General features: G+C 48.6%; 1 protein-coding gene across 1 annotated transcript in view; it reads right to left on the bottom strand.

The window, feature by feature from the left end:
• Positions 1–26,605, bottom strand: part of LOC137328070 (doublecortin domain-containing protein 1-like) — a 485,645-nt gene that overhangs the window by 85,047 nt on the left and 373,993 nt on the right. The window contains exons 22-24 of the mRNA XM_067994210.1: positions 15,136–15,258; positions 8,496–8,595; positions 4,903–5,038 (exon numbers count right to left, since the gene is read on the bottom strand). Coding sequence (XP_067850311.1) covers positions 4,903–5,038; positions 8,496–8,595; positions 15,136–15,258 — 359 coding nt within the window. The remainder of the gene's footprint in view (positions 1–4,902; positions 5,039–8,495; positions 8,596–15,135; positions 15,259–26,605) is intronic.

The raw sequence follows: 26,605 nt of genomic DNA, 5'->3' as shown, positions 1-26,605 counted from the left end.
GCTGCCCACTGAGCCACGGCTGACACGTCGGTATCGGCAGCTAGATCAGAGTTATAGATTTACAGCAATTTTCGAGGGCTTGACAAGGTAAATGCTGAGAGGCTGTTTCCCCTGGCTGGAGAGTCTAGAACCAGGGGTCATAGTCTCAAGATAAAAGGTCGGCCATTTAGGACTGAGATAAGGAAACATTTCTTCACTCAGGGGGTTGTGAATCTTTGGAATTCTCTACTCCAGAGGGCTGTGGACGCTTATATTCAAGACTGAGATCGATAGATTTTTGGACACTATGGGAATATAAAGACATGGGGGTCAGGCGGGAAAGTGGAGTGAGGTTGAAGATCAGCCATGATCTGACTGAATGGCGGAGCAGGCTCGAGGGGCTCTATGGCCTACTCCTGCTCCTATTTCCGATGTTTTTTTTGTATTGATGCTGGGGAGCCTGGAGAGCAGCACACGGATGAAGGCCTGTGATCTCCAAGTGCACCACCATCCGCCCCACTTTCAGCAAACCTCCGGTGATTGCAGGGCTGATGGGGGGCCAACAGGACAGAGGTGCTTATTTTACACCGCCTCCGACAGCCGCTGTTGGGACCCAGGAGAAGTGCTGGTCGTGATCAGCAGTGCGGGGTTTGCTTCCTTCATACGGTTGGGTTCTGTCAGCGGTCAGAGTGTCACAAACTGATGGTGCGCTGGGGGAGTTAGATTTCCGTAAGGGTTCGTCCGCCGTCTGCTGTAACTTAAGCTGAACGGTCGTGGAAACGCCGGGAAAATGGGGTAAACGCTGCTTCCCTGGGGGGCTCCGCTAAAGTTACGGCAGATGATCAGGAGAGGCCCCCCCAGAGAAATTCATCCCCGTGGGGTTTTGACAGGGAAATGGCAGTGCTTCTCCTGACTTGCCTTATCAGAAAGGACAAGCTAAATGTGCGAGAAATTGGACCAGCTCACCAATCAATGAAAATTGGGCAGGGAGACGGGGGTGGGGTATCGGCAGTGATCGTGGGGGACGGGGGGGTTCGGGGTTCGTGTCCATCGGGGGGGGGATCAGTGTCCATCCGGGGGGGGTCAGTGTCCATGGGGTGGGTCGGTGTCCATCGGGGGGGGGGGGGTCAGTGTCCATGGTGGGGGGTTGTTGTCCATGGGGGGGAGGGGAGTTCAGTGACCATCAGTTGGGGGGAGGATGGTCAGTGACCATGGAGGGGAGGGAGTGGGTTGGTATCCATGGGGGGGTTCAGTGTCCATGGGGTGGGTGGGGGTTGGTGTCCATGAGCAGGGCGGGGGGGGGGGTTGGTGTCCATCGGAGGAGTCAGTGTCCATGGTGGGGGGGTTGGTGTTCATCAGTGGATGGTGTCCATCGGCGGGGGGGGGGTCAGTGTCCATGGTTGGAGGGGTTCAGTGCCCATCAGTAGGGGAGGGTGAACAGTGTCCATCCCGGCAGGGTTAGTGTCCATCAGTGGGGTGGTCAGTGTCCATCGGGGCAGGGTTAGTGTCCATTGGGGGAGGGTCAGTGGCCATGGTGGGGGGGGGGGGACTCAGTGCCCATCAGCAGATTTCTAGGCCATTCATTATTTTTTTTTATTATTCGTTCACGGGATGTGGGCGTCACTGGCGAGGCCGGCATTTATTGCCCATCCCTAATTGCCCTTGAGAAGGTGGTGGTGAGCCGCCTTCTTGAACCGCTGCAGTCCGTGTGGTGAAGGTTCTCCCACAGTGCTGTTAGGAAGGGAGTTCCAGGATTTTGACCGAGTGACGATGAAGGAACGGTGATACATTTCCAAGTCGGGATGGTGTGTGACTTGGAGGGGAACGTGCAGGTGGTGTTGTTCCCATGTGCCTGCTGCCCTTGTCCTTCTAGGTGGTAGAGGTCGTGGGTTTGGGAGGTGCTGTCGAAGAAGCCTTGGCGAGTTGCTGCAGTGCATCCTGTGGATGGTACACACTGCAGCCACAGTGCGCCGGTGGTGAAGGGAGTGAATGTTTAGGGTGGTGGATGGGGTGCCAATCAAGCGGGCTGCTTTATCTTGGATGGTGTCGAGCTTCTTGAGTGTTGTTGGAGCTGCACTCATCCAGGCAAATGGAGAGTATTCCATCACACTCCTGACTTGTGCCTTGTAGATGGTGGAAAGGCTTTGGGGAGTCAGGAGGTGAGTCACTCGCCACAGAATACCCAGCCTCTGACCTGCTCTCGTAGCCACAGTATTTATATGGCTGGTCCAGTTAAGTTTCTGGTCAATGGTGACCCCCAGGATGTTGATGGTGGGGGATTCGGCGATGGTAATGCCGTTGAATATCAAGGGGAGGTGGTTAGACTCTCTCTTGTTGGAGATGGTCATTGCCTGGCACTTATCTGGCGCGAATGTTACTTGCCACTTATGAGCCCAAGCCTGGATGTTGTCCAGGTCTTGCTGCATGCGGGCTCAGACTGCTTCATTATCTGAGGGGTTGCGAATGGAACTGAACACTGTGCAATCATCAGCGAACATCCCCATTTCTGACCTTATGATGGAGGGAAGGTCATTGATGAAGCAGCTGAAGATGGTTGGGCCTAGGACACTGCCCTGAGGAACTCCTGCAGCAATGTCCTGGGTCTGAGATGATTGGCCTCCAACAACCACTACCATCTTCCTTTGCGCTAGGTATGGCTCCAGCCACTGGAGAGTTTTCCCCCTGATTCCCATTGACTTCAATTTTACTAGGGCTCCTTGGTGCCACACTCTGTCAAATGCTGCCTTGATGTCAAGGGCAGTTACTCTCACCTCACCTCTGGAATTCAGCTCTTTTGTCCATGTTTGGACCAAGGCTGTAATGAGGTCTGGAGCCGAGTGGTCCTGGCGGAACCCAAACTGAGCATCGGTGAGCAGGTTATTGGTGAGTAAGTGCCACTTGATAGCACTGTCGACGACACTTTCCATCACTTCGCTGCTGATTGAGAGTAGACTGATGGGGCGGTAATTGGCCGGATTGGATTTGTCCTGCTTTTTGTGGACAGGACATACCTGGGCAATTTTCCACATTGTCAGGTAGATGCCAGTGTTGTAGCTGTACTGGAACAGCTTGGCTAGAGGCACAGCTAGTTCTGGAGCACAAGTCTTCAGCACTACAGCTGGGATGTTGTCAGGGCCCATAGCCTTTGCTGTATCCAGTGCACTCAGCCGTTTCTTGATATCATGTGGAGTGAATCGAATTGGCTGAAGAGTGGCTTCTGTGATGGTGGGGATATCGGGAGGAGGCCGAGATGGATCATCCACTCGACACTTCTGGCTGAAGGTGGTTGCAAACGCTTCAGCCTTGTCTTTTGCACTCACGTGCTGGACTCCGCCATCATTGAGGATGGGGATGTTTGCAGAGCCTCCTCCTCCCGTTAGTTGTTTAATTGTCCACCACCATTCACGACTGGATGTGGCAGGACTGCAGAGCTTTGATCTGATCCGTTGGTTGTGGAATCGCTTAGCTCTGTCTATAGCATGTTGCTTCCGCTGTTTAACATGCATGTAGTCCTGAGTTGTAGCTTCACCAGGTTGGCACCTCATTTTTAGGTACACCTGGTGCTGCTCCTGGCATGCTCTTCTACACTCCTCATTGAACCAGGGTTGATCCCCTGGCTTGTTGGTAATGGTGGAATGAGGAATATGCCGGACCATGAGGTTACAGATTGTGCTGGAATACAATTCTGCTGCTGCTGATGGCCCACAGCGCCTCATGGATGCCCAGTTTTGAGCTGCTGGATCTGTTCTGAATCTATCCCATTTAGCACGGTGGTAGTGCCACACAACACGTTGGATGGTGTCCTCAGTGCGAAGACAGGACTTCATCTCCACAAGGACTGTGCGGTGGTCACTCCTACCAATACTGTCATGGACAGAGGCATTTGCGACAGGTCGATTGGTGAGGACGAGGTCAAGTAAGTTTTTCCCTCGTGTTGGTTCGCTCACCACCTGCCGCAGGCCCAGTCTAGCAGTTACCTCCTTCAGGACTCGGCCAGCTCGGTCAGTCGTGGTGCTACCAATCCACTCTTGGTGATGGACATTGAAGTCCCCCACCCAGAGTACATTTTGTGCCCTTGCTACCCTCAGTGCTTCTCAACATGGAGGAGGACTGATTCATCAGCTGAGGGAGGGCGGTAGGTGGTAATCAGCAGGAGGTTTCCTTGCCCATGTTTGACCTGATGCCATGAGATTTCATGGGGTCCAGAGTCAATGTTGAGGACTCCCAGGGCCACTCCCTCCTGACTGTATATCACTGTACCGCCACCTCTGGTGGGTCTGTCCTGCCTGTGGGACAGGACATACCCAGGGATGGTGATGGAAGAGTCTGGGACGTTGGCTGAAAGGTATGATTCTGTGAGTATGGCTATGTCAGGCTGTTGCTTGACTAGTCTGTGGGACAGCTCTCCCAATTTTGGCACCAGTCCCCAGATGTTCGTAAGGAGGACCTTGCAGGGTCGACTGGGCTTGGTGTTTTGCCGTTGTCGTGTCCGGTGCCCAGTGGTCCGATGCCAGGTGGTCCGTCCGGTTTTATTCTTATTATGACTTTTCGTAGCGAGATTTTACAACTGAGTGGCTTGCTAGGCCATTTCAGAGGGCAATTAAGAATCAACCACATTGCTGTGGGTCTGGAGTCACATATAGGCCAGACCGGGTAAGGACGGCAGGTTTCCTTCCCTGAAGGACATTAGTGAACCAGATGGGTTTTTGCGACAATCTGGTCGTTTCATGGCCATCATTACTGATACTAGTATTTTAATTCCAGATTTTTTATTTAATTAATTAAATTTAATTAATTAATTGAATTTAAATTCGCCAGCTGCCGTGGCGGGATTTGAACTCATGACTCTGGATTTTAGTCCAGGCCTCTGGATTACTAGTCCAGTAACATAACCACTATGCTGCCGTACCCGTGCTACCGTACCTTCAGGATTACGCATGGCACAATAACTGGAGATTAAAGCGACATCAGATGCCAGACTGTTGAGGTGAAGACGTTTCTTCTGCTCCACCGAGGTGAGTTTAGGATCTGTCCATGCCTCTCCACAGGAAACATACACCTGAAAGATAGCAAGCTCGGTTAAACCATTGGATGAAACTCATTTCCGTTCAAAATTTAACACTTGAGAGGAAATAAAATGGCTTCTCTTGTCAATTGGCCAACAACTACATGTGTTTGGGACCTTGATACTTCCTTACTTTAGGTGCTTTCTTAATTACCATAGAAGGCTGCAATGGAACATATTTGCATTTATCTCGTGTTGCTGAAGTCACAAAGCTTTGCAATGTGAATCATAGAATCATAGAATCATAGAAGTTTACAACATGGAAACAGGCCGTTCGGCCCAACATGTCCATGTTGCCCAGTTTATACCACTAAGCTAGTCCCAGTTGCCTGCACTTGGCCATATCCCTCTATACCCATCTTACCCATGTAACTGTCCAAATGCTTTTTAAAAAACAAAATTGTACCCGCCTCCACTACTGCCTCTGGCAGCTCGTTCCAGACACTCACCACCCTTTGAGTGAAAAAATTGCCCCTCTGGACCCTTTTGTATCTCTCCCCTCTCACCTTAAATCTATGCCCCCTCGTTATAGACTCCCCTACCTTTGGGAAAAGATTTTGACTATCTACCTTATCTATGCCACTCATTATTTTATAGACTTCTATAAGATCACCCCTAAACCTCCTACTCTCCAGGGAAAAAAGTCTCAGTCTATCCAACCTCTCCCTATAAGTCAAACCATCAAGTCCCGGTAGCATCCTAGTAAATCTTTTCTGCACTCTTTCTAGTTTAATAATATCCTTTCTATAATAGGGTGACCAGAACTGTACACAGTATTCCAAGTGTGGCCTTACTAATGTCTTGTACAACTTCAACAAGACATCCCAACTCCTGTATTCAATGTTCTGACCAATGAAACCAAGCATGCTGAATGCCTTCTTCACCACCCTATCCACCTGTGACTCCACTTTCAAGGAGCTATGAACCTGTACTCCTAGATCTCTTTGTTCTATAACTCTCCCCAACGCCCTACCATTAACGGAGTAGGTCCTGGCCTGATTCGATCCACCAAAATGCATCACCTCACATTTATCTAAATTAAACTCCATCTGCCATTCATCGGCCCACTGGCCCAATTTATCAAGATCCCGTTGCAATCCTAGATAACCTTCTTCACTGTCCACAATGCCACCAATCTTGGTGTCAACTGCAAACTTACTAACCATGCCTCCTAAATTCTCATCCAAATCATTAATATAAATAACAAATAACAGCGGACCCAGCACCGATCCCTGAGGCACACCGCTGGTCACAGGCCTCCAATTTGAAAAACAACCCACTACAACCACCCTCTGTCTTCCGTCGTCAATCCAATTTTGTGAAGAATAAAGTGGAATTGGGGGGTCGACCTTTTGAAAGCAAGAAGGGGGCAGGTGAGGCAGAAGGATTTGGAAAGTGGGTTCGAGAGGATGGCACATTACATAGAATCTACAGCACATAAACTGGCCATTCAGACAAACTGGCTGATGCCCGTGTTTATACTCCATACGAGCCTCCTCCCACTCTAATTAATTCATCTGCACCCTGCTCCTCCCCACCCCCCCACAGTGAGCACTGATGGTGGAGCACAGAAGAGGGGGAACAGGGAGTAAAGCAGTGTGAGAGTAGCGAAAGAGTGTGAGCAGGTGCACAGGGCTGTAGGACGTAACTGAGGTAGGATGGAACAAGGCGGTGGAAGCACTGGAAGGTAAAAACAAGGAATTTGAAGTTGCTATGGGAGCGGTGAGTGGGAACAGGTAGGCAGTGGAGGCTGGCGAGGATCAGTGTGGTGGAAGAGCAAGGCTTTGCGTGGGTGAGGAAGCAAGCAGCAACATCCTGCAGTTTAGACAGACAGACTTGCATTTATATAGCACCTTTCATGACCTCAGAACATCCCAAAGCACTTTACAGTCAATGGAGTACTTTTGAAGTGTAATGTAGAAACACAGCAGCCAATTTGCGCACAGCAAGGTCCCACAAACAGCAATGTGATAATGATCAGATAATCTGTTTTAGTGGTGTTGGTTGAGGGATAAATATTGGCCAGGACACCAGGGAGAGCTCCCTCAGTACTGCACTGGGAGTGTCAGCATGGATTACATGCTTAAGTCTCTGGAGGGGGACTTGAACCCACAACCTTCTGACTCAGAGGCAAGAATGCCAACCACTGAGCCACAGCTGACACCATGGAGGGTGGAAGCGAGGAAGCTGGCTTGGAAAGCATTCGAGAAATTGGGCCTCAGCAGCAAAGGGGAAGGGCAGGAGCAAGGCTGGGAGTGGGGGGCCAGATGATGTTTCGAAGGTGGAAGGTGGTGGTTTTGATGTTGGAGTGGATCTGGAGAAGAAAACTACACTCTGGATCAAGCAACATGCCAAAGTTGCAGATAACGTCACCAATGGGCAGCAAAAGACGCTGAAGAGGATGAAGCCCAGTACCCTCTCCCGCCCGTCATGGGGGGGTGGGTTAAAATTCCCCCCCCCCACCCCATTATCTTTGTGGTGCTATATTGTTCAATAGCAAATATTGCCCTTTTTCCACAGTTACTGGGCATCTATTTTCAAGTTTAAATCATACAAGGGACAACTACACAAAACGGAATCCTTAACACATCTCAATACCATATAAGATGACGAGAATTAAATAAAGCTATGTGGTTTTCTGAAACAGTTGGCGTTTGGAAGTTGCAATTTCTATAGATCCCGTTAAGAGTTCCTCTTTAAATATTGGGTGTTAATACTTGTTCTAAGTGTAGTTCACAATGCACTCACAACACATGTCGAACAGTGAATGAGTGCAATTACGTCAGCCAATTTCTGAATACTGCTTTCTAAAGCAATCCAAAAAGCTAATGGAATATTGGCCTTTAGCTCAATTGGGCTGAAATACAAAGTGGAGGAAGTTATGTTTTAATTGTACAGAGCCCTGGTCAGGCCTCATCTGGAGTACTGCATTCAGTTTTGGGCATCGCCCAATCGGGTGCAGCGTAGATTTACCAGAATGATACCAGTGCTTAGAGGGTTAAATTAAGAGGACGGGTTGCATAAACTCAGTTTGTATTCCTTTGGATATAGAAGGTTGAGACGTGATCTGATCTAGTTGTTTAAAATGTTAAAAGGATTCGATGGGGTAGATACAGAGAAACTATTTCCTCTGGTGGGGGAATCAAGAATGAGAGGACATAGTCTTAAAATTAGCTAGGCTGTTTAGGAGGGAAATCAGGAAGCACTTTTTGATACAAAGGGTAGTAGAAATCTGGAATTCACTCCCCCAAAAGGCTGTGGACGTTAGGACAATTGGAGTTTTCAAGACTGGGATTGATAGATTTTTGTTGGGTAAGGGTATCAAGGGATATAGAACTGCAGTGTGTAAATGGGGTTGAGGTACAGATCAGCCATGATCTGATTGAATGGCGGGCTAAGTGGTTTACTCCTGTTCCTATGTTCCTATGTGCTCTTGGGTGGTCAAACTTACCAGCTGGTCCCTGCGGAGATCTGTCAGAAGTATCTGTTCCTTTCCGGTTTCATCAAACAGCCTGCGGGCTGCAAAAGGCAGTCCCAGCATTGAGGTACACCTGCAGCAAGAAGTCAGTCAACTCATTAAATCAACAGAGTGTATAGAATGTAGCACTGATCCCGTGGCTAACAGGAATGACCTACTCCTGTTCCCATGTTCCTCAACTAAAATGATACCTTTCTGCACTGAGATCTTTATCTTTGACCTCAATGGCCAGAAGTATCGCTGACCTCAATGGTCAGAAGTATCTTTGACCCACCAATGTGGGAATGCAGATGCATTCTTTATTTTATATCATTATACTAATATAAGTTGTAGCTTGAATTAAGCAGGTCTGTTGCTCTATACACCTCACCGTAATGTGGAACAAAGCTGTCGAACCAAACTTCAGCTCATCTAGTGTTAACTCGGTTTGCCTTCGTAAAAATCTGGTCAGCTCGCAAGGGAGGGTCTCGTTGTTACTCCCCGGGTCATGCTACCATACATGTAGATATAGGGCAGTCTGAGTCAATGCCCATAACAGTAGGATGTACAGGCCATTTACAGGAGCGACCAGTGAACCCGAGGAGGTATTTATGGTAGACTTGGATTCACAGCAATGAATATAGGTCTTGCTTTAACCTACAGTTCCTTAATCCATTATGGCATGTTATAACCTAGGAGGTGTCATTGATGCTAGTGATATCACCTAAAACAGATCAATCTTTCAAGTTACAGTGGAATGGTGGTGCAAAATGGCTGCTGTCTTTGCCTACATAACAATAGCCACTGCGCAGAAAACATAATTCTTGGTCACCTGTGTATCTGACAAGCACAGAAACCGGTCACCGAGATTCCAAACCAAGCTACTGAGAAATCCATTCAAGTTTCTGTTTGCCCATTATGGAGTAGATACTCTTAGCACCCCACTCACCCCATAACGACACCTCCCCCCAACTTACTTAAGTCTAGAGCCGAGGCTTAGAGATCCCCAAGTGTATATGGAGCTATTGCTGGAGTTTAACTTGCTAAAATCGCACAGCCTACCAACATAGAACACTTGTAACCTTCCTGTAGGTTATCTGGTGCAATGTGTGAAGGATTCAGTCCACACTGACACATCTGCTGCTTCAGGTCCCATTAGTTAACTGGGCGGGCTGGTCAATCATCAGCAGTGGAGTAATGCAGAGGTACCTGGCTCTGGAATCAGATCACCAAGTTTACCACAGAGGGTTGACTTTGGTCATTAACCTCCATCATCTGGACTGCCAATCTTGGAACTACTCAACTCTAAAGAGACCACAATCCCTTCGCCTCTGCCCTTCCCAAGGAGGAAAGTCACCAGTTAGTCCTTAGATAACTGACAAGCATGGATTTGAGCTCCACATAAGCAGCTTGCTGGATAGCACAACTTACATAGGAACAGGACGAGGCCATTCAGCCCCTTTATCCTGCACGATCTTTCAATTAGATCATGGCTGATCTGTACCTCAACTCCAGGTATCCACCATTAATCCATATCCCTTGATACCCTAACAAAAATCTATCGATCTCAGCCTTGAAAGCTCCAATTGACCCCCAGCATCCACAGCCTTTTGGGGGAGAGAGTTCCAGATTTCCACTACCACTGTGAAAAAGTGCTTTCTGATTTCCCTCCTAAGTGGCCTAGCTCTAGTTAAAAGATTATGTCCCCCTCGTTCTTGATTCCCCATCAGAGGAAATAGTTTCTCTATATCTTTCAAATCCTTTTAACATTTTAAACAACACGATCAGATCAACTCTCAATCTTCTTTACTCAAGAGAATACAAGTTAAATTTATGCAACCTGTCCTCATAATTTAACCCTCTAAGCCCCAGTATCATTATCACCATCAAATGGATAAAAGCAACCCCCTGATTACAGTATGGACATGCAGCATACCCCATTGATCAATTCTCTAACCAATATTGGTGTCAGGTACATTATGATAGGAATACTGATTTGTCAGAAATACAAGTGCATGGATAGAAATCAAGATTTTAAATAATGACGTCCTGGATATAGAAACATAGAAAATAGGAGCAGGAGTAGGCCATTCGGCCCTTCGAGCCTGCTCCGCCATTCAATATGATCATGGCTGATCCTCCATCTCAATACCATATTCCCGCTCTCTCCCCATACCCCTTGATGCCTTTTGTGTCCAGAAATCTATCTAGCTCCTTCTTAAATATATTCAATGACTTGGCCTCCACAGCCTTCTGTGGTAGAGAATTCCACAGGTTCATCATCCTTTCTCCTCATCTCAGTCCTAAATGTCCTACCCCGTATCCTGAGACTGTGACCCCTCATTCTAGACCCCCCAGCCAGGGGAAACATCCTCCCTGCATCCAGTCTGTCTAGCCCTGTCAGAATTTTATATGTTTCAATGAGATCCCCTCTCATTCTTCTAAACTCGAGTGAATACAGGCCGAGTCGACCCAATCTCTCCTCATACGACAGTCCTGCCATCCCAGGAATCAGTCTGGTGAACCTTCGCTGCACTCCCTCTATGGCAAGTATATCCTTTCTTAGGTAAGGAGACCAAAACTGCACACAATACTCCAGGTGTGGACTCACCAAGGCCCTGTATAACTGCAGTAAAACATCCTTGCTCCTGTACTCAGTCCTCTTGCAATGAAGGCCAACATACCATTTGCCTTCCTAACTGCTTGCTGCACCTGCATGTTTGCTTTCAGTGACTGGTGTACAAGGACACCCAGGTCCCTTTGTACATCAACATTTCCCAATCTATCACCATTTAAATAATACTCTGCCTTTCTGTTTTTCCTTCCGAAGTGGATAACTTCACATTTATCCACATTATACTGCATCTGCCATGTATTTGCCCACTCACTCAACTTGTCTAAATTGCCTTGAAGCCTCTTTGCATCTTGCTCACAATTCACGATCCCACCTAGTTTTGTGTCGTCAGCAAACTTGGAAATATTACATTTGGTTCCCTCATCCAAATCATGGATGTCTATTGGGAATAGCTGGGGCCCAAGCACTGATCCCTGTGGTACCCCACTAGTCACTGCCTGCCACCCGGAAAAAGACCCGTTTATTCCTACTCTCTGTTTCCTGTCTGTTAACCAATTTTCAATCCATGCCAGTATATTACCCCCAATCCCATATGCTTTAATTTTGCACACTAACCTCTTAAGTGGGACTTTATCAAAGGCCTTCTGAAAATCCAAATAAACCACATCCACTGGTTCTCCGTTATCTATTCTACCAGTTACATCCTCAAAAAACTCCAGTAGGTTTGTCAAACATGATTTCCCTTTCATAAATCCATGTTGACTTTGTCTAATCCCGCTGATATTTTCTAAGTGTCCTATTATCACATCCTTTATAATAGACTCTAGCATTTTCCCTTCTACTGATGTTAGGCTAACCGGTCTGTAGTTCCCTGTTTTCTCTCTCCCTCCTTTTTTAAATAGTGGGGTTACATTTGCCACTCTCCAATCTGCAGGAACTGTTCCATAATCTATAGAATTTTGGAAGATGACAACTAATGCATCCACTATTTCCATGGCTACCCTCTTTTAATACTCTGGGATGCAGATTATCAGGCCCTGGGGATTTATCGGCTTTCAGTCCCATTAATTTCTCCAGCACTATTTTTTTACTAATACTAATTTCCTTTAATTCCTCCTTCTCACTAGACCCTTGGTTCCCTAGCATTTCTGGGAAGTTTTTTGTGTCCTCTTTCGTGAAGACAGAACCAAAGTATTTGTTTAATTGTTCTGCCATTTCTTTGTTCCCCATTATAAATTCTCCCGTTTCCAACTGTAGGGGACCTACATTTGTCTTCACTAATCTTTTTCTTTTTACATACTTGTAGAAGCTTTTACAGTCCACTTTTATGTTCCTTGCAAGTTTACTCTCATACGCTACTTTTCCCTTCTTAATCAATCTCTAGGTTCTTTTTTGTTGAATTCTAAACTGCTCCCAATCCTCAGGCTTGCTACTTTTTCTGGCAACTTGATATGACTCCTCTTTGGATCTAATACTATCCTTAATTTCTTTTGTTAGCCATGGTTGGGCTACTTTTCCTTTTGTGTTTTTGCTCCAGAAAGGAATGTATAATTGTTGCAATTCATGCATTTGTTCCTTAAACGTTAGCCATTGCCTATCCACCGTCATGCCTTCTAATGAAGCTTCCCAATATATCATAGCCAACTCACTCCTCATACCTTTGTAGTTTCCTTTGTTTAGATTAAGGACCCTAGTTTCGGATTGGACTACTTCACCTTCCATCTTAATGCAGAATTCTATCTTATTATGGTCACTCTTCCCGAAAGGACCCCGCACAACAAGATTATTAATTAATCCCTTCTCATTGTACAATACCCAATCTAGGATAGCCTGTTCCCTGGTTGGTTCCTCAACGTACTTGTCTAAAAAACCATCTTGTACACACTCCAGGAATTCATCCTCCACAGTATTATTGCTAATTTGGTTTGCCCAGTCAATATGTAGATTAAAGTCACCCTGTTTACTGTAGTACCCTTGTTACATGCATCTCTAATTTCCAGTTTGATGCCATCCCCTACATTACCACTACTGTTTGGAGGCCTATAGACAACTCCCACCAGTGTTTTCTGCCCCTTGCTGCTTCTTAACTCCACCCTGACTGATTCAACATTTTGATTTTCTGAGCCAATATCCTTTCTCACAATTGCTCTGATTTCATCCTTTACTAACAATACCACCCCATCTCCTTCTTGTTTTTGCCTGTCCTTCCTAAATATCAAATACCCTTGGATATTCAGCTCCCAGCCATTGTCACCTTGCAGCCATGTCTCCATAACTGCAATTATATCGTATCCGTTTACATGTATTTGCACTGTTAATTCGTCTACCTTATTACAAATGCTTCGTGCATTCAGATACAGTGCCTTTAGATCTGTCTTTTTAACATTTTTAAACATCTTAACATTTTCTTGTACTATGGCCCTGTTTGTCTAATTACTATTTTTTCTTACCCGGACCCTATTTGTTAGTGCACTCTTTTGATTGTACGCTCTGTCCCTTCCTGACACAATCTGGTTATCCTTACCCCAATCACTTTCCTGCACTGCTTCTTTGTCTTTTCTCTTTAGCAGTCTAGATTTCTCTCCACCAGGACCAATCCCCCCCCACCTTATTTAGTTTAAAGCCCTATCTACCTCCCTAGTTATTCGATTCGCTAGAACTCTGGTCCCAGCATGGTTCAGGTGTAGTCCGTCCCAACGGAACAGCTCTCTCTTTCCCCAGTACTGGTGCCAATGCCCCACGAATTGAAACCCATTTCTCCCACACCAATCTTTGAGTCACGCATTCATCGCCCTGATTTTATTTACCCTGTGCCTATTTGCTCGTGGCTCAGGTAATAATCCAGAGATTATTACCTTTGTGGTTCTGCTTTTTAATTTAGTCCCTAGCTGCTCTAACTCTCTCCTCTGGTTACTGGACTCCTGGAATCCCCTCAGGACTCCAAGTGTGACAACTGTGATTCGTTTAGCTGCAGAACTGCTTCTTTCTAATCATCGTCCAAACGAAATTAACAGGAGCAGAACCTTGTCAGTTCCATTACGATGAAATAGCAGCATCGTATCTGCACCCCACTCAGCTTTTAACCATTGCTCAAGCCATCAGAACAGCTTCAGTACAGTAATCAAGTACCTCAGGGCCACCATTACATTTAATGTTTGAAATAAATTCAGCTGCTGAATGAATGAATGAGAATCGAAAGCTGATATGAATTAGTGCAATCCACATCTGAGACACCATACACCTCAGAACGTCAAAACAGACAACAACAGGGATTGCTACTCATCCGTAGTCAAATCCCATTACAACAGCGTACCTTGACTGGCAGCGTCACTGTTTTCAATAATGACTCACGTAGTTGTTTCTGTGACTGTATGACATGACTTGGAGAGGGTGCAGAACAGGGTTACCAGAATGATACCAGGGATGCGGGACTTCAGTTATGTGGATAGACTGGAGAAGCTGGGATTGTTCTCCTTACAGCAGAGAAGGTTAAGAGGAAATTTAATAGAGGTGTTCAAAATCATGAAGGGTTTTGATACAGTAAATGAGGAGAAACTGTTTCTACTGGCAGGAGGGTCAGTAACCAGAGGACACTGGTTTATAATAATTGGTAAAAGAGCCAGAGAGAAGATGAGGAGAAATTTATTTACACAGTGAGTTGTTATGATCTGGAATGCACTGTCTGAAAGGGTGGTGGAAGCAGATTCAATAGTAACTTTCCAAAGAGAATTGGAATAATACTTAAAGGGAAAAAAATTGCAGGGCTCTGGGAAAAGAGCAGGGGAGTGGGACTAATTGGATAACTCTTTCAAAGAGCCGGCACAGGCACGATGGGCCGAATGGCCTCCTTCTGTGCTGTATCATTCTATGATTCTGAGATAATTGGCACTTTGAAACAGGGAAATAATCCACCAAAATTAATTCCAATTCAAATAAGCTGCACCTTGGTGAGATAATGGGTCAGTGAAGGTAAAATAATTTAATACCTCACTTAAACAGGTCTAGCTAACAAGCGTGGTACCTGCAATCCTCTTAATGACAATTTATAGGGAGTATTACCTCTCCAGAAACTGCTTAAATTCAAGCTCGTGAACTTTAATTGAATTGTCCTCTTGTGCATCATATCTCTTCTGTAAATCACAGCCTCCTCTCGGTCGAATCTCTTTCCTTGCTGTATTACGGCTAGAAACAGAGAATCAAGTATTTTGTTAACAACAAACTCACGTTATTGATTTCAAACCACAGTGCGAATACTGACTAACAATAATGGTAACTTAATCCCAGTGTACCATTGTCTTACTCTGATACAGTACTGGTATATATACTCACACTGATACAATATTAGTGATTACTCCCACACTGATATAGTATTGGTGTATATTCACACTGATACAGTACTGGTATATACTTTCACACTAATACAGTACTGGTGCATACTCTCACATACAGTACTGGTGTCTACACTCACACTGATACAGTACTGGAGTACACTCTCACACTGATACAATATTAGTGTATACTCTCACACTGACACAGTATTGGTGTATACTCTCACACTGACACAGTATTAGTGTATACTCTCACACTGATACAGTATTGGTGTATACTCTCACACTGATACACTATTGGTGTATACTCTCACGCTGATACAGTTTTGATGTATACTTTCACACTGATACAGTACTGGTGTATACACTCACACTGATACAATATTAGTGTATACTCTCACGCTGATACAGTTTTGGTGTATACTTTCACACTGATACAGTACTGGTGTACACACTCACACTGATACACTATTGGTGTATACTCTCACACTCCCACTCCCGCTGCTCCAGTGGATTGGTGGACGATGAGTGCTTGTTAGTCTCCATCCTACAGCAGAGCCTGGTCTCCAACCATCTTGGATTTCCCCGCCATTGGGCCAAGACCTCGCTCCGCTGGGACCGTGTGGTGGTTGGTGCGCAACGACCACCCCACGTTAAAAGAATCCACGCTATAGGCATCTTCCACCCCAACCCCACCCTACTCACCCAAATGAATTTCGGGACCTGGAATGTCAGGATCCTTATGGACAATCCCAACAGCGACAGACCTGAATGTCGCACTGCCATCATAGCCCGGATACTCCGGGGCTACAACATCGACATTGCCGCCCTGAGCGAGACACGGCTGGCAGGAGAAGGCCAGCATAAAGTACAAGGCGGCGGATACACCTACTTCTGGAAAGGCAAACCAGAAGAAGAATGCCGTCTCTATGGGTCGGCTTTGCCGTAAAAAACAAATTGGTTGGACGTCTCAATGAGTCCTCCTGCGGGGTAAATGAATGCCTCATGACCCTACAGCTCACCCTGGCCCAGAAGCAGCACACCACAGTCATCAGTGCCTACGCCCGACCCTGGACGTAATGGATGAGATAAAAGATGCATTCTACTTTAGCCTTGACCAATTGCTGTCCCGTATCCCAAAGGGAGACAAGCTGATTCTCCTCAGCGGCTTCAATGCCAGAGTCGGGAGGGACGCACACCTTTGGAAAGGCGTGTTAGGCAAGGAAGGCGTAGGGAAAGCAAACCCCAATGGAGTCCTCCTCCTGACGAAATGCCTAGAACATGACCTCGTCATAACGAACACCCTGTTCCGCCAAATGGACAAGTACAAGACCTCATGGCAACACCCCCACTCTAAGCACTGGCACCTAATAGACGACATCATCGTCCGAGCGAGGGACCGCAAAGATGTCTGCATCACCCGCGCCATGACTGAAGCCGACAACTGCTGGACTGACCACCGACTAATCCGCTCTACCATCTCCATCAACCTGGCCCCAAACCAGCAGCGGCAGAAAAAACTCTGCCGCAGGAGACTCAAAGACCCTGAGAAGGAAGAACTACTCAGCTGTCGCCTTACAACCAACCTGGTGACGACCAACGATCCAGAGCCGCAGAGTGCCCACAGCGTCTGGTCCGCCCTAAAAGCCACCATAGTCAGCAACTGCGAGGAGACGCTCAGTCTCTCGACCAGGAAATACCAAGACTGGTTCGACGAGAACAATCAGGAGATCCAGGATCTCCTAGACTGCAAACGCAAGGCGTTCCTGAATTGGCAGCTCCACCAAAACTCAAGTGAGAGGAAACAAGCCTACAGGCAACTGAAGGCCGAGGTGCAACAAAGAACCCGTGACCAAAAGAACAGATGGTGGGTGGAAAGAGCGCAGGAGGCTCAGCAACTCGCCGACAACCACGACGTGCGCGGCTTCTTCAGTGCAATTAAAGCCATCTACGGTCCGAGTGCCCAGGGACCTACCCCACGGAGAGCCAAAAATGGAGAGGCGCTCATCAAAGACAGAGAGGCAGTCAACGCCCGCTGGAGAGAGCACTTCGTGGACCTCCTCAACCAAGACGCAGTCCTTGACGCAAGTGCCCTCAACACCATCCTGCAACACGCTACCAGCCACCATCTCAGCACAACCCCAGCCCGCTGTGAGGTTGAAAAAGCCATTCGGCAGCTGAAAAACAACAAGGCCCCCAGCGCAGAGGGAATCCCCGCTGAAGTACTAAAATACGGTGGAGAGGCACTCTTGTCCCGAATACACGAACTTATCACCCTTGTCTGGAAGGAAGAGAGCATGCCAGGAGATCTGAGAGACGCCGTAATTGTGACCATCTTCAAGAAAGGAGATAGGTCTGACTGCAGAAATTAAAGAGGGATTTCCCTACTGTCTGCCACGGGAAAGGTCATCGCAAGAATCCCCTTCAACAGCCTCTTTCCAGTGGCCGAAGAGCTTCTCCCTGAGTCTCAATGCGGCTTCCGCCCGCCAAGAGGCACAATGGACATGATCTTTAGCGGGCGACAAGTCCAGGAAAAGTGCAGGGAGCAGCATCAACCTCTGTACATGGCCTTCTTCGATCTCGCAAAGGCCTTCGACTCAACTGTGAGGAATTGTGGAGCATCCTCCTCAAATTCGGTTGCCCGCAGAAATTCGTCACCATTCTCCACCTGCTCCACAATGACATGCAAGCCGTGATCCTCACCACAGACCCAATTCGAGTGCAAACTGGGGTCAAGCAGGGCTGCGTTATCGCACCAAAGCTCTTCTCCATCTTCCTCACCATGAAGCTCCCTGTCGGAGTGGAGCTAACCTACAGGACAAGTGGGAAACTGTTCAACCTTCGACGCCTCCAGGCCAGAACCAAGACCACCCCAACTTGTGTCATCGAGCTGCAGCATGCAGACAACGCCTGTGTGTGCACACACTCAGAGGCCGAGCTACAAACCATTGTCGACGCATTCACCGAGGCGTATGAGAGAATGGGCCTCGGGCTAAACATCCGGAAAACAAAGGCCCTCTACCAGCCCTCTCCTGCCAAACAACACTACCCCCCGACCATCAAGATCCACGGTGAGCCTCTGGACAGCGTGGATCATTTCTCATACCTCGGGAGCCTCCTGTCGGCGTAAGCAGACATCAACGATTATGCACCAGTGTAGCCTTCAGACGCCTGAGGAACAGAGTGTTCGAAAACCGAGACCTCAAACCCAGCACCAAGCTCGTGGTCTACAGAGCAGCCATTGTCCCCTCCCTCCTGAATGCATCAGAAACATGGGCAATGTATAGCAGACACCTCAAATCCCTGGAGAGATATTACCAACGTTGCCCCTGCAAAATCCTGCAAATCCACCGGCAGGATAGGCGTACCAACGTGAGCGTTCTCTCCCAGGCTAACATCCCAGTATCGAGGCACTGGTAACGGTCAACCAGCTGCAATGGGTGGGCCACATTGTCCGCATACCCGACACAAGATTCCCTAAACAAGTGCTCTACTCCGAGCTCCGCAATGGCAGGTGATCACTCGGAGAGCAGAGGAAACGCTATAAGGACACTCTCAAAGCCTCCCTAAAAAAATGCAACAACCCCACCGACACGTGGGAATCGCTTGCCCTAGAACACCCACACTGGAGAAGAAGCATCCGCGAAGGCGCCAATCGCCTCGAGCGTCACCGAGTGGATCACGTGGAGGCCAAGCGTAAACAACGGAAAGAACGCGCAGAATCCAGAGCGTCTCACCCACCCGCCTTATTAAACACTACCTGCCCCAACTGTGGCAGAGTCTGCGGTTCCAGGATTGGACTATTCAGCCACAGCAGAACCCACCCTCCAAGAGTGGAAGCAAGTCATCCTCGACCCTGAGAGACTGCCAAGGAAGATACTCTCACACTGATACAATACTGGTGTATGTACTCACACTGATAGATGCAGCATCCAGTATCTGTTTATTATACCTCTTTTAGTAAAACCACTATATTTTTAAAATCTGTATGTCCTGCCACAGGTCAACATTGCTTGTAAAGATTTTCATGTTAGATGTATAACACTGATCTAATGGGGGTCGGAAAGGAATTTTCCAGATTTATTTTCCCCTAATTGGCCGAGGATACTAATCTGTTTTTTTAGCCTCTCCCAGGAGATCACATGGTCTCAGGTGTGTTGCGGAGTGCATATATTGTGATGCACAAAGCGTTGCAGTTACGTGGGACAGGCTGGATGGACCAAAGAGTCTTTTCCTGTCCGCCATTGTTCTTATGTGTCTGTGACATACGGGGATACTGTAGTTCTGGGCTCTGGCCACCAGCTGGCGGTGTGGAGTACTCCCCTCCCACCCCCCTGTCTCTTGGCCGTCTTGGATCTGTACTGGGAAGTAGTTTAACTATTTTCAAGGTTTGAAGTTTTGTTAAAATGTTATTAAGTGCTCCCCCCCACCACCATTGGGATAGCTTTTCCAACTAGGCTGTAAAGAAATGTCTTAATCCTCTACGTTTTCCACCTGATGCAGCTGTTTGTCTCTTTTTAATAGCTTTAGCGGCAATGGGATCAGGCCTGCTAACCACCTGAACCCAAGTACTCATTACATTTCACAAAAACGTATCTTCCCCCCTCCTCCACCACTCTCCCCTGTCCTCCCCTTCATCCCTCACTCCCCGACCTTCCAAACCCACCCCCTCCCATCTTCCCCCCTCTCCCCATTTTCCCCTCATCCTTCTGCAACCAAATTTGCCCTTCCCTACTCTCCCTTGTCCTCCCACTAGCTCACCCCCTCCTCTATTTCTCTAATTCCTCCTCTTCCTCCTCCCCATCTCCCCTTTCTCCTGCTCTGCCTCACTCCCCTTCCTCACCCCCTCCTGCCTTTCCTCCTTCCTCCTTCTCCCCTCTTCCATTCTTTCCCCGTCCTCCATCATCTTCCACCCCCTCCCCTCCCCTTCACTATCGCCTTTCCTTCCTTACCCTTTTCCCCTCCCTTCAACCCACCTCCTCCCTTTGACCCTCCTCCTTCTCCTACCCCTCCCTTTCTCTCCTCTCCTTCTCCCACACTCCAACCTCTGTCCCTTCCTCCCCCAGCCTCCTCCTACTCCCTCCCACCACTTCCCCATCACCCACCATCCTTGCTCTTCCCCTTCTCCCTCCCACCCTATAACCCCACTTGACCTAAGGACTTCACTTAGTCCTGACTTCCCTTGCAGAAGGCTACAGGAGATCAATTACTTTTTATAAGAAGTCTTGCATATCACATGTATCCACCACAATTCAGATATCACACTTCAAAGCGTGAAAAGTATTTTAAGTAAATGCTGGTTTCTTCTGATCTAGAGCCAGAAATTGCCAATCTACCAACTTCCCTCGACAAAAGCAGTTAGCCTCTAATTGACCTCAGGATTTACAGCAATTAAACAACGTGATCTTAAAGGGACAGGCTGGCATAAACACAGCTCCACCTTAGCAGCAGAATACGACACGGTGCATTACATGATATAACATTCTAAAATAGCATTGCATCTGATTAACCACGAGCAACACCTTCTTGGTTACCCCTTCAAAAAACTCAATCAAATTCGTGAGACATGACTTCCCTCTCACAAAACCATGCTGACTGTTCCTAATCAGTCCCTGCCTCTCCAAATGCCTGTAGATCCTGTCTCTCAGAATACCCTCTAACAACTTACCCACTACAGATGTCAGGCTCACCGGTCTGTAGTTCCCAGGCTTTTCCCTGCCGCCCTTCTTAAACAAAGGCACAACATTTGCTACTCTCCAATCTTCAGGCACCTCACCTGTAGCTGTCGATGATTCAAAAATCTCTGCTCGGGGACCCACAATTTCCTCCCTAACCTCCCATAACGTCCTGGGATACATTTCATCAGGTCCCGGAGATTTATCTACCTTGATGCGCGTTAAGACTTCCAGCACCTCCCTCTCTGTAATATGTACACTCCTCAAGACATCACTATTTATTTCCCCAAGTTCCCTAACATCCATGCCTTTCTCAACCGTAAATACCGATGTGAAATATTCATTCAGGATCTCACCCATCTCTTGTGGTTCCGCACATAGATGACCTTGTTGATCCTTAAGAGGCCCTACTCTCTCCCTAGTTACTCTTTTGCCCTTTATGTATTTGTAGAAGCTCTTTGGATTCTCCTTTGCCTTATCTGCCAAAGCAATCTCATGTCCCCTTTTTGCCCTCCTGATTTCTCTCTTAACTCTACTCCGGCAATCTCTATACTCTTCAAGGGATCCACTTGATCCCAGCTGCCTATGCATGTCATATGCCTCCTCCTTCTTTTTGACTAGGGCCTCAATCTCCCGAGTCATCCAAGGTTCCCTACTTCTACCAGCCTTGCCCTTCACTTTATAAGGAATGTGCTTACCCTGAACCCTGGTTAACACACTTTTGAAAGCCTCCCACTTACCAGACGTCCCTTTGCCTGCCAATAGACTCTCCCAATCAACTTCTGAAAGTTCCTGTCTAATACCATCAAAATTGGCCTTTCCCCAATTTAGAATTTTAACTTTTGGGCCAGACCTATCATTCTCCATAGCTATCTTAAAACTAATGGAATTATGATCACTGGTCCCAAAGTGATCCCTCACTAACACTTCTGTCACCTGCCCTTCCTTATTTCCCAAGAGGAGGTCAAGTTTTGCCCCCTCTCTAGTCGGGCCATCCACATACTGAATGAGAAATTCCTCCTGAATACACTCAACAAATTTCTCTCCATCCAAGCCCCTAATGCTATGGCTGTCCCAGTCAATGTTGGGAAAGTTAAAGTCCCCTACTATTACCACCCTATTTTTCTTGCAGCTGTCTGTAATCTCCTTACATATTTGCTCCTCAATTTCCCGTTGACTATTTGGGGGTCTGTAGTACAATCCTATCAAAGTGATCTCTCCCTTCTTATTTTTCAGTTCTACCCATATAGACTCAGTGGGTGAACCCTCGGATATATCCCCTCTCACTACTGCCGTGATGTTCTCCCTAATCAAGAACGCAACTCCCCCTCCTCTCTTACCTCCTGCTCTATCTTTCCTATAGCATCTGTACCCTGGAACATTGAGCTGCCAGTCCTGCCCCTCCCTTAGCCATGTTTCAGTTATAGCTATAACATCCCAGTCCCATGTACCCATCCATGCCCTGAGTTCATCTGCCTTTCATATAACTGAAGAGATTAATCACTTACTCCATCTTGTGAAGCTCATGTTTCTGGAGAATACTTTTAAAAAAATCTATATTTACATTGAATGACACCCCTGAACTGATATACTACGGGTAAACAAAAGCAAAATACAAGTGGAAATCTGAAATAAAGGCAGAAAATGCTGGAAACACTCAGCAGGTCAGGCAGCATCTGCGGAGAGAGAAACAGAGTTAACAGGCTCGATATTAGGAGGGAGGCGGGTTGGCAGCGGAGGGTCGACTGGGCGCGTGGGTAACGCACCCAGTGAATTCGGGGAGCTCCGCACGCGATCGCAGCCTAATTGAAGCCACTCACCTTTGCTTCCGGGCTTCACGCTGGAAAGCTGCGCAGCGGGCGGACTGCGCACCCGCATCATAGGCTGTCAGCTGGAGGAGCCTTATTTAAAGGAGCAATCCTCCACTGACTGATGCTGCAGAAAGGAGACAAAATTACAGCATGGAGCAGCCCAGGGAGAAGGCTGCTCCCAGGTTTAATGATGCCTCACTTCAGGTCCTACTGGATGGGGTGAAGAGGAGGGGGAGGACAGAGATCTTCTCCCTGGTGGACGGGAGGAAGCGGCCTGCCTCTGCCACCACAAAGGCCTGGCTCGAGGTGGCAGAGGAGGTCACCAGCACCACCAACATATCGCCCACCTGCATACAGTGCAGGAAGCGCTCCAATGACCTAAGTAGGTCAGCCATAGTGAGAACACTTACTAATTCCCCTACACTCCGTCTGCCACATCACCGCCCCCACCCCACATCTCCTTCTGCACAGCCGACACTACTCTGTCACATCACTCCTCACACCCACTCAAAGCTCATCCTCATCTTACCTGCACCTACTCACCTCGCCAGTACTCATCCCACCACTACCACTCAACCCAATCCTCATACAATCTCATGGCTCTATCTCATACTCACCCTCTCATGCATCTCTTTCACGGTCAGCCTCACTCAACCTGCCACTACCTGTGCTGCAGCCACAGGGCATGTATCACATATGTGTAGTAGGAAGCGTAAGGCAAACGTGCCATGAGCATGAAGGGGATGCACAAGGGTGTTTGAGGGTTTGTCATGGTTTTTAATTATATTTGATTTCTGATCAACTCACATTACATATTATATTGTCACCACTACTGCCACGAACTACTGCCATTCTTGTCTGGTTTGTGCAATAATGCCCTTTCCTGAGGATCACAATGAAGACCCACAACTGATGCCACCCATTGTGTCACTGCAGAGTGGGTGTAGGTGTATTTGCAGGGCTCTTTTGTGCAGACGACTGAGAGACGTCGACGATGTCCCCGGTGGCACCCCGGAAGGATCCGGAGGAGAAGTTGTTGAGGGCAGTGGTGACTTTGACAGCGACAGATAAGAAGATGGTGCTCGGGCCAGCAGGGAGCAGCTCGGCATGAAGGAGGCTGCAGATGTCCACGAGTACATGTCGAGTGACTCTGAGCCTCCGTGTGCACTGCTGCTCAGAGAGGTCCAGGAAGCTGAGCCTCGGTCTGTGGACCCTGTGGCGAGGGTAGTGCCCTCTGCGACGCATCTCTCTCTGCGGTTGCCCTCCCTCCTGCTGTGCAGGTGGATGTGTCACAGCACTGTGTTGTGGAGCTCCACGTGTCAGAGGTGGACGGCGAGGCTGATGAGGCTGGTGATGCTGTTCATCCTCTGAGGAGGTCATGACTGCAGCAATGGCGGCCCCCATCCGGAAGATGTATGTTTGAGGGGGTCCGCAAGTTAGGTACATGTGTCTGCACACCGGGGTAAGTGTGCAAGTTGGTGAATTTGATTGTTAGGAGGAGGGTGGTGGAGGCCAAACTTTGTCCAAAGTGACAGAGTGGCCTCCAACAATGAGTGAGCGTCTCCCCCGCCCCCCCGCCCCCGACCTGTCAAATGGACCTTTGCAGCTGCCACAGGCTGGTGGCTGCAACACGTCCATTTCAACTGGGAGTGTTTCCCCCAGTACGGGAAACACGCTCAGTTTAGATGAAAATCTCACCCCTCCTAAAATATCCTACAAATCAGGTCTGCTAACGACCTGAAGTATCAAAATAATTGCCTTAAGTGGGATCCCGCCGGCTTTAATTGCCGGTGGGAGTCCCACATGCGGGGGCTGCGCGCGCATCTAAGCACGTCACTGGGGAACCCGGAAGTGGGTGGGTTGGAGCCGGGATTCGGACCCACCCCGGGAATTCCCGATTTTCAGAGCCTCCCCACTACGAACACACCCGCTCGGACATCCGAAAATTAAGCCCAACGTTTCAGGTCGATGACCTTTCATCAGAACTGGGTTTGCCAATGGGTAAATACACCCCCCCCTCCACACACCCATTTACTGCACTGCATCAAAGCATCCACTATTTGATTTAAACCTTCAGCTGAGCAAAGACCTTAACCCTATCAAAGTGTAGCAATAGCCAAATGGACGAGACTGCAGAATTCTCATTGCGTGCGTTAGGAAGTGCTGCAGAATTTAGATTGTACTTTGCACACCTCACTAAAATAGTGAATGAAAAGGAAACAGCTCAGGCGCTCTGATTAAACTCTTATCAGTCTTTAAGCTCAGTGTGCACTGACCCAGCCTGGCCGAGAGCTTTTACTGTTAGTTAGGCCGTGTGTCAGCAGTGTTTTCACAGTAATAAATCCACCAAGGCAAAAATACAGCTCATTTCTGATAATTCAAAATCGTTATTGCCCTTAAAAAATTGAATTATCTAATAATTTGAGAAAGAACTTGCATTAATATAGCGCCTTTCACGACCTCAGGATGTCCCAAAGCACTTTACAGCCAATGAAATACTTTTGAAGTGTAGTCACTGTTGTAATGTAGGAAACGCAGCAGCCAATTTGCGCACAGCAAGGTCCCACAAACAGCAATGACCAGAGCGGCGGCGGACCTGAACGGGAGCAGAGGAGAGAGACCGAGAGCGGGGATAAAAGAGCGGCGGACCCAGGCCCGAGACCAGAGCGGCGGCGGACCTGATCGGGAGCAGGAGAGAGACCGAGAGCGGGGATAAAAGAGCGGCGGACCCAGGCCCGAGACCAGAGCAGCGGCGGACCTGAACGGGAGCAGGAGAGAGACCGAGAGCGGGGATAAAAGAGCGGCGGACCGAGGCCCGAGACCAGAGCGGCGGCGGACCTGATCGGGAGCAGGAGAGAGAGACCGAGAGCGGGGATAAAAGAGCGACGGCCCCAGGCCCGAGACCAGAGCGGCGGCGGACCTGATCGGGAGCAGAGGAGAGAGACCGAGAGCGGGGATAAAAGAGCGGCGGCCCGAGGCCCGAGACCAGAGCGGCGGCGGACCTGATCGGGAGCAGAGGAGAGAGACCGAGAGCGGGGATAAAAGAGCGGCGGACCCAGGCCCGAGACCAGAGCGGCGGCGGACCTGATCGGGAGCAGGAGAGAGAGACCGAGAGCGGGGATAAAAGAGCGGCGGACCGAGGCCCGAGACCAGAGCGGCGGCGGACCTGATCGGGAGCAGAGGAGAGAGACCGAGAGCGGGGATAAAAGAGCGGCGGCCCCAGGCCCGAGACCAGAGCGGCGGCGGACCTGATCGGGAGCAGAGGAGAGAGACCGAGAGCGGGGATAAAAGAGCGGCGGACCGAGGCCCGAGACCAGAGCGGCGGCGGACCTGATCGGGAGCAGAGGTGAGAGACCGAGAGCGGGGATAAAAGAGCGGCGGCCCGAGGCCCGAGACCAGAGAGGCGGCGGACCTGATCGGGAGCAGAGGAGAGAGACCGAGAGCGGGGATAAAAGAGCGGCGGCCCCAGGCCCGAGACCAGAGCGGCGGCGGACCTGATCGGGAGCAGAGGAGAGAGACCGAGAGCGGGGATAAAAGAGCGGCGGACCGAGGCCCGAGACCAGAGCGGCGGCGGACCTGAACGGGAGCAGAGGAGAGAGACCGAGAGCGGGGATAAAAGAGCGGCGGACCGAGGCCCGAGACCAGAGAGGCGGCGGACCTGATCGGGAGCAGGAGAGAGACCGAGAGCGGGGATAAAAGAGCGGCGGACCGAGGC

Source organism: Heptranchias perlo, chromosome 12 (assembly GCF_035084215.1).
Source record: "Heptranchias perlo isolate sHepPer1 chromosome 12, sHepPer1.hap1, whole genome shotgun sequence".
NCBI classification, from domain to species: domain Eukaryota; kingdom Metazoa; phylum Chordata; class Chondrichthyes; order Hexanchiformes; family Hexanchidae; genus Heptranchias; species Heptranchias perlo.
This window is presented reverse-complemented; position numbering and strand designations above follow the sequence as displayed.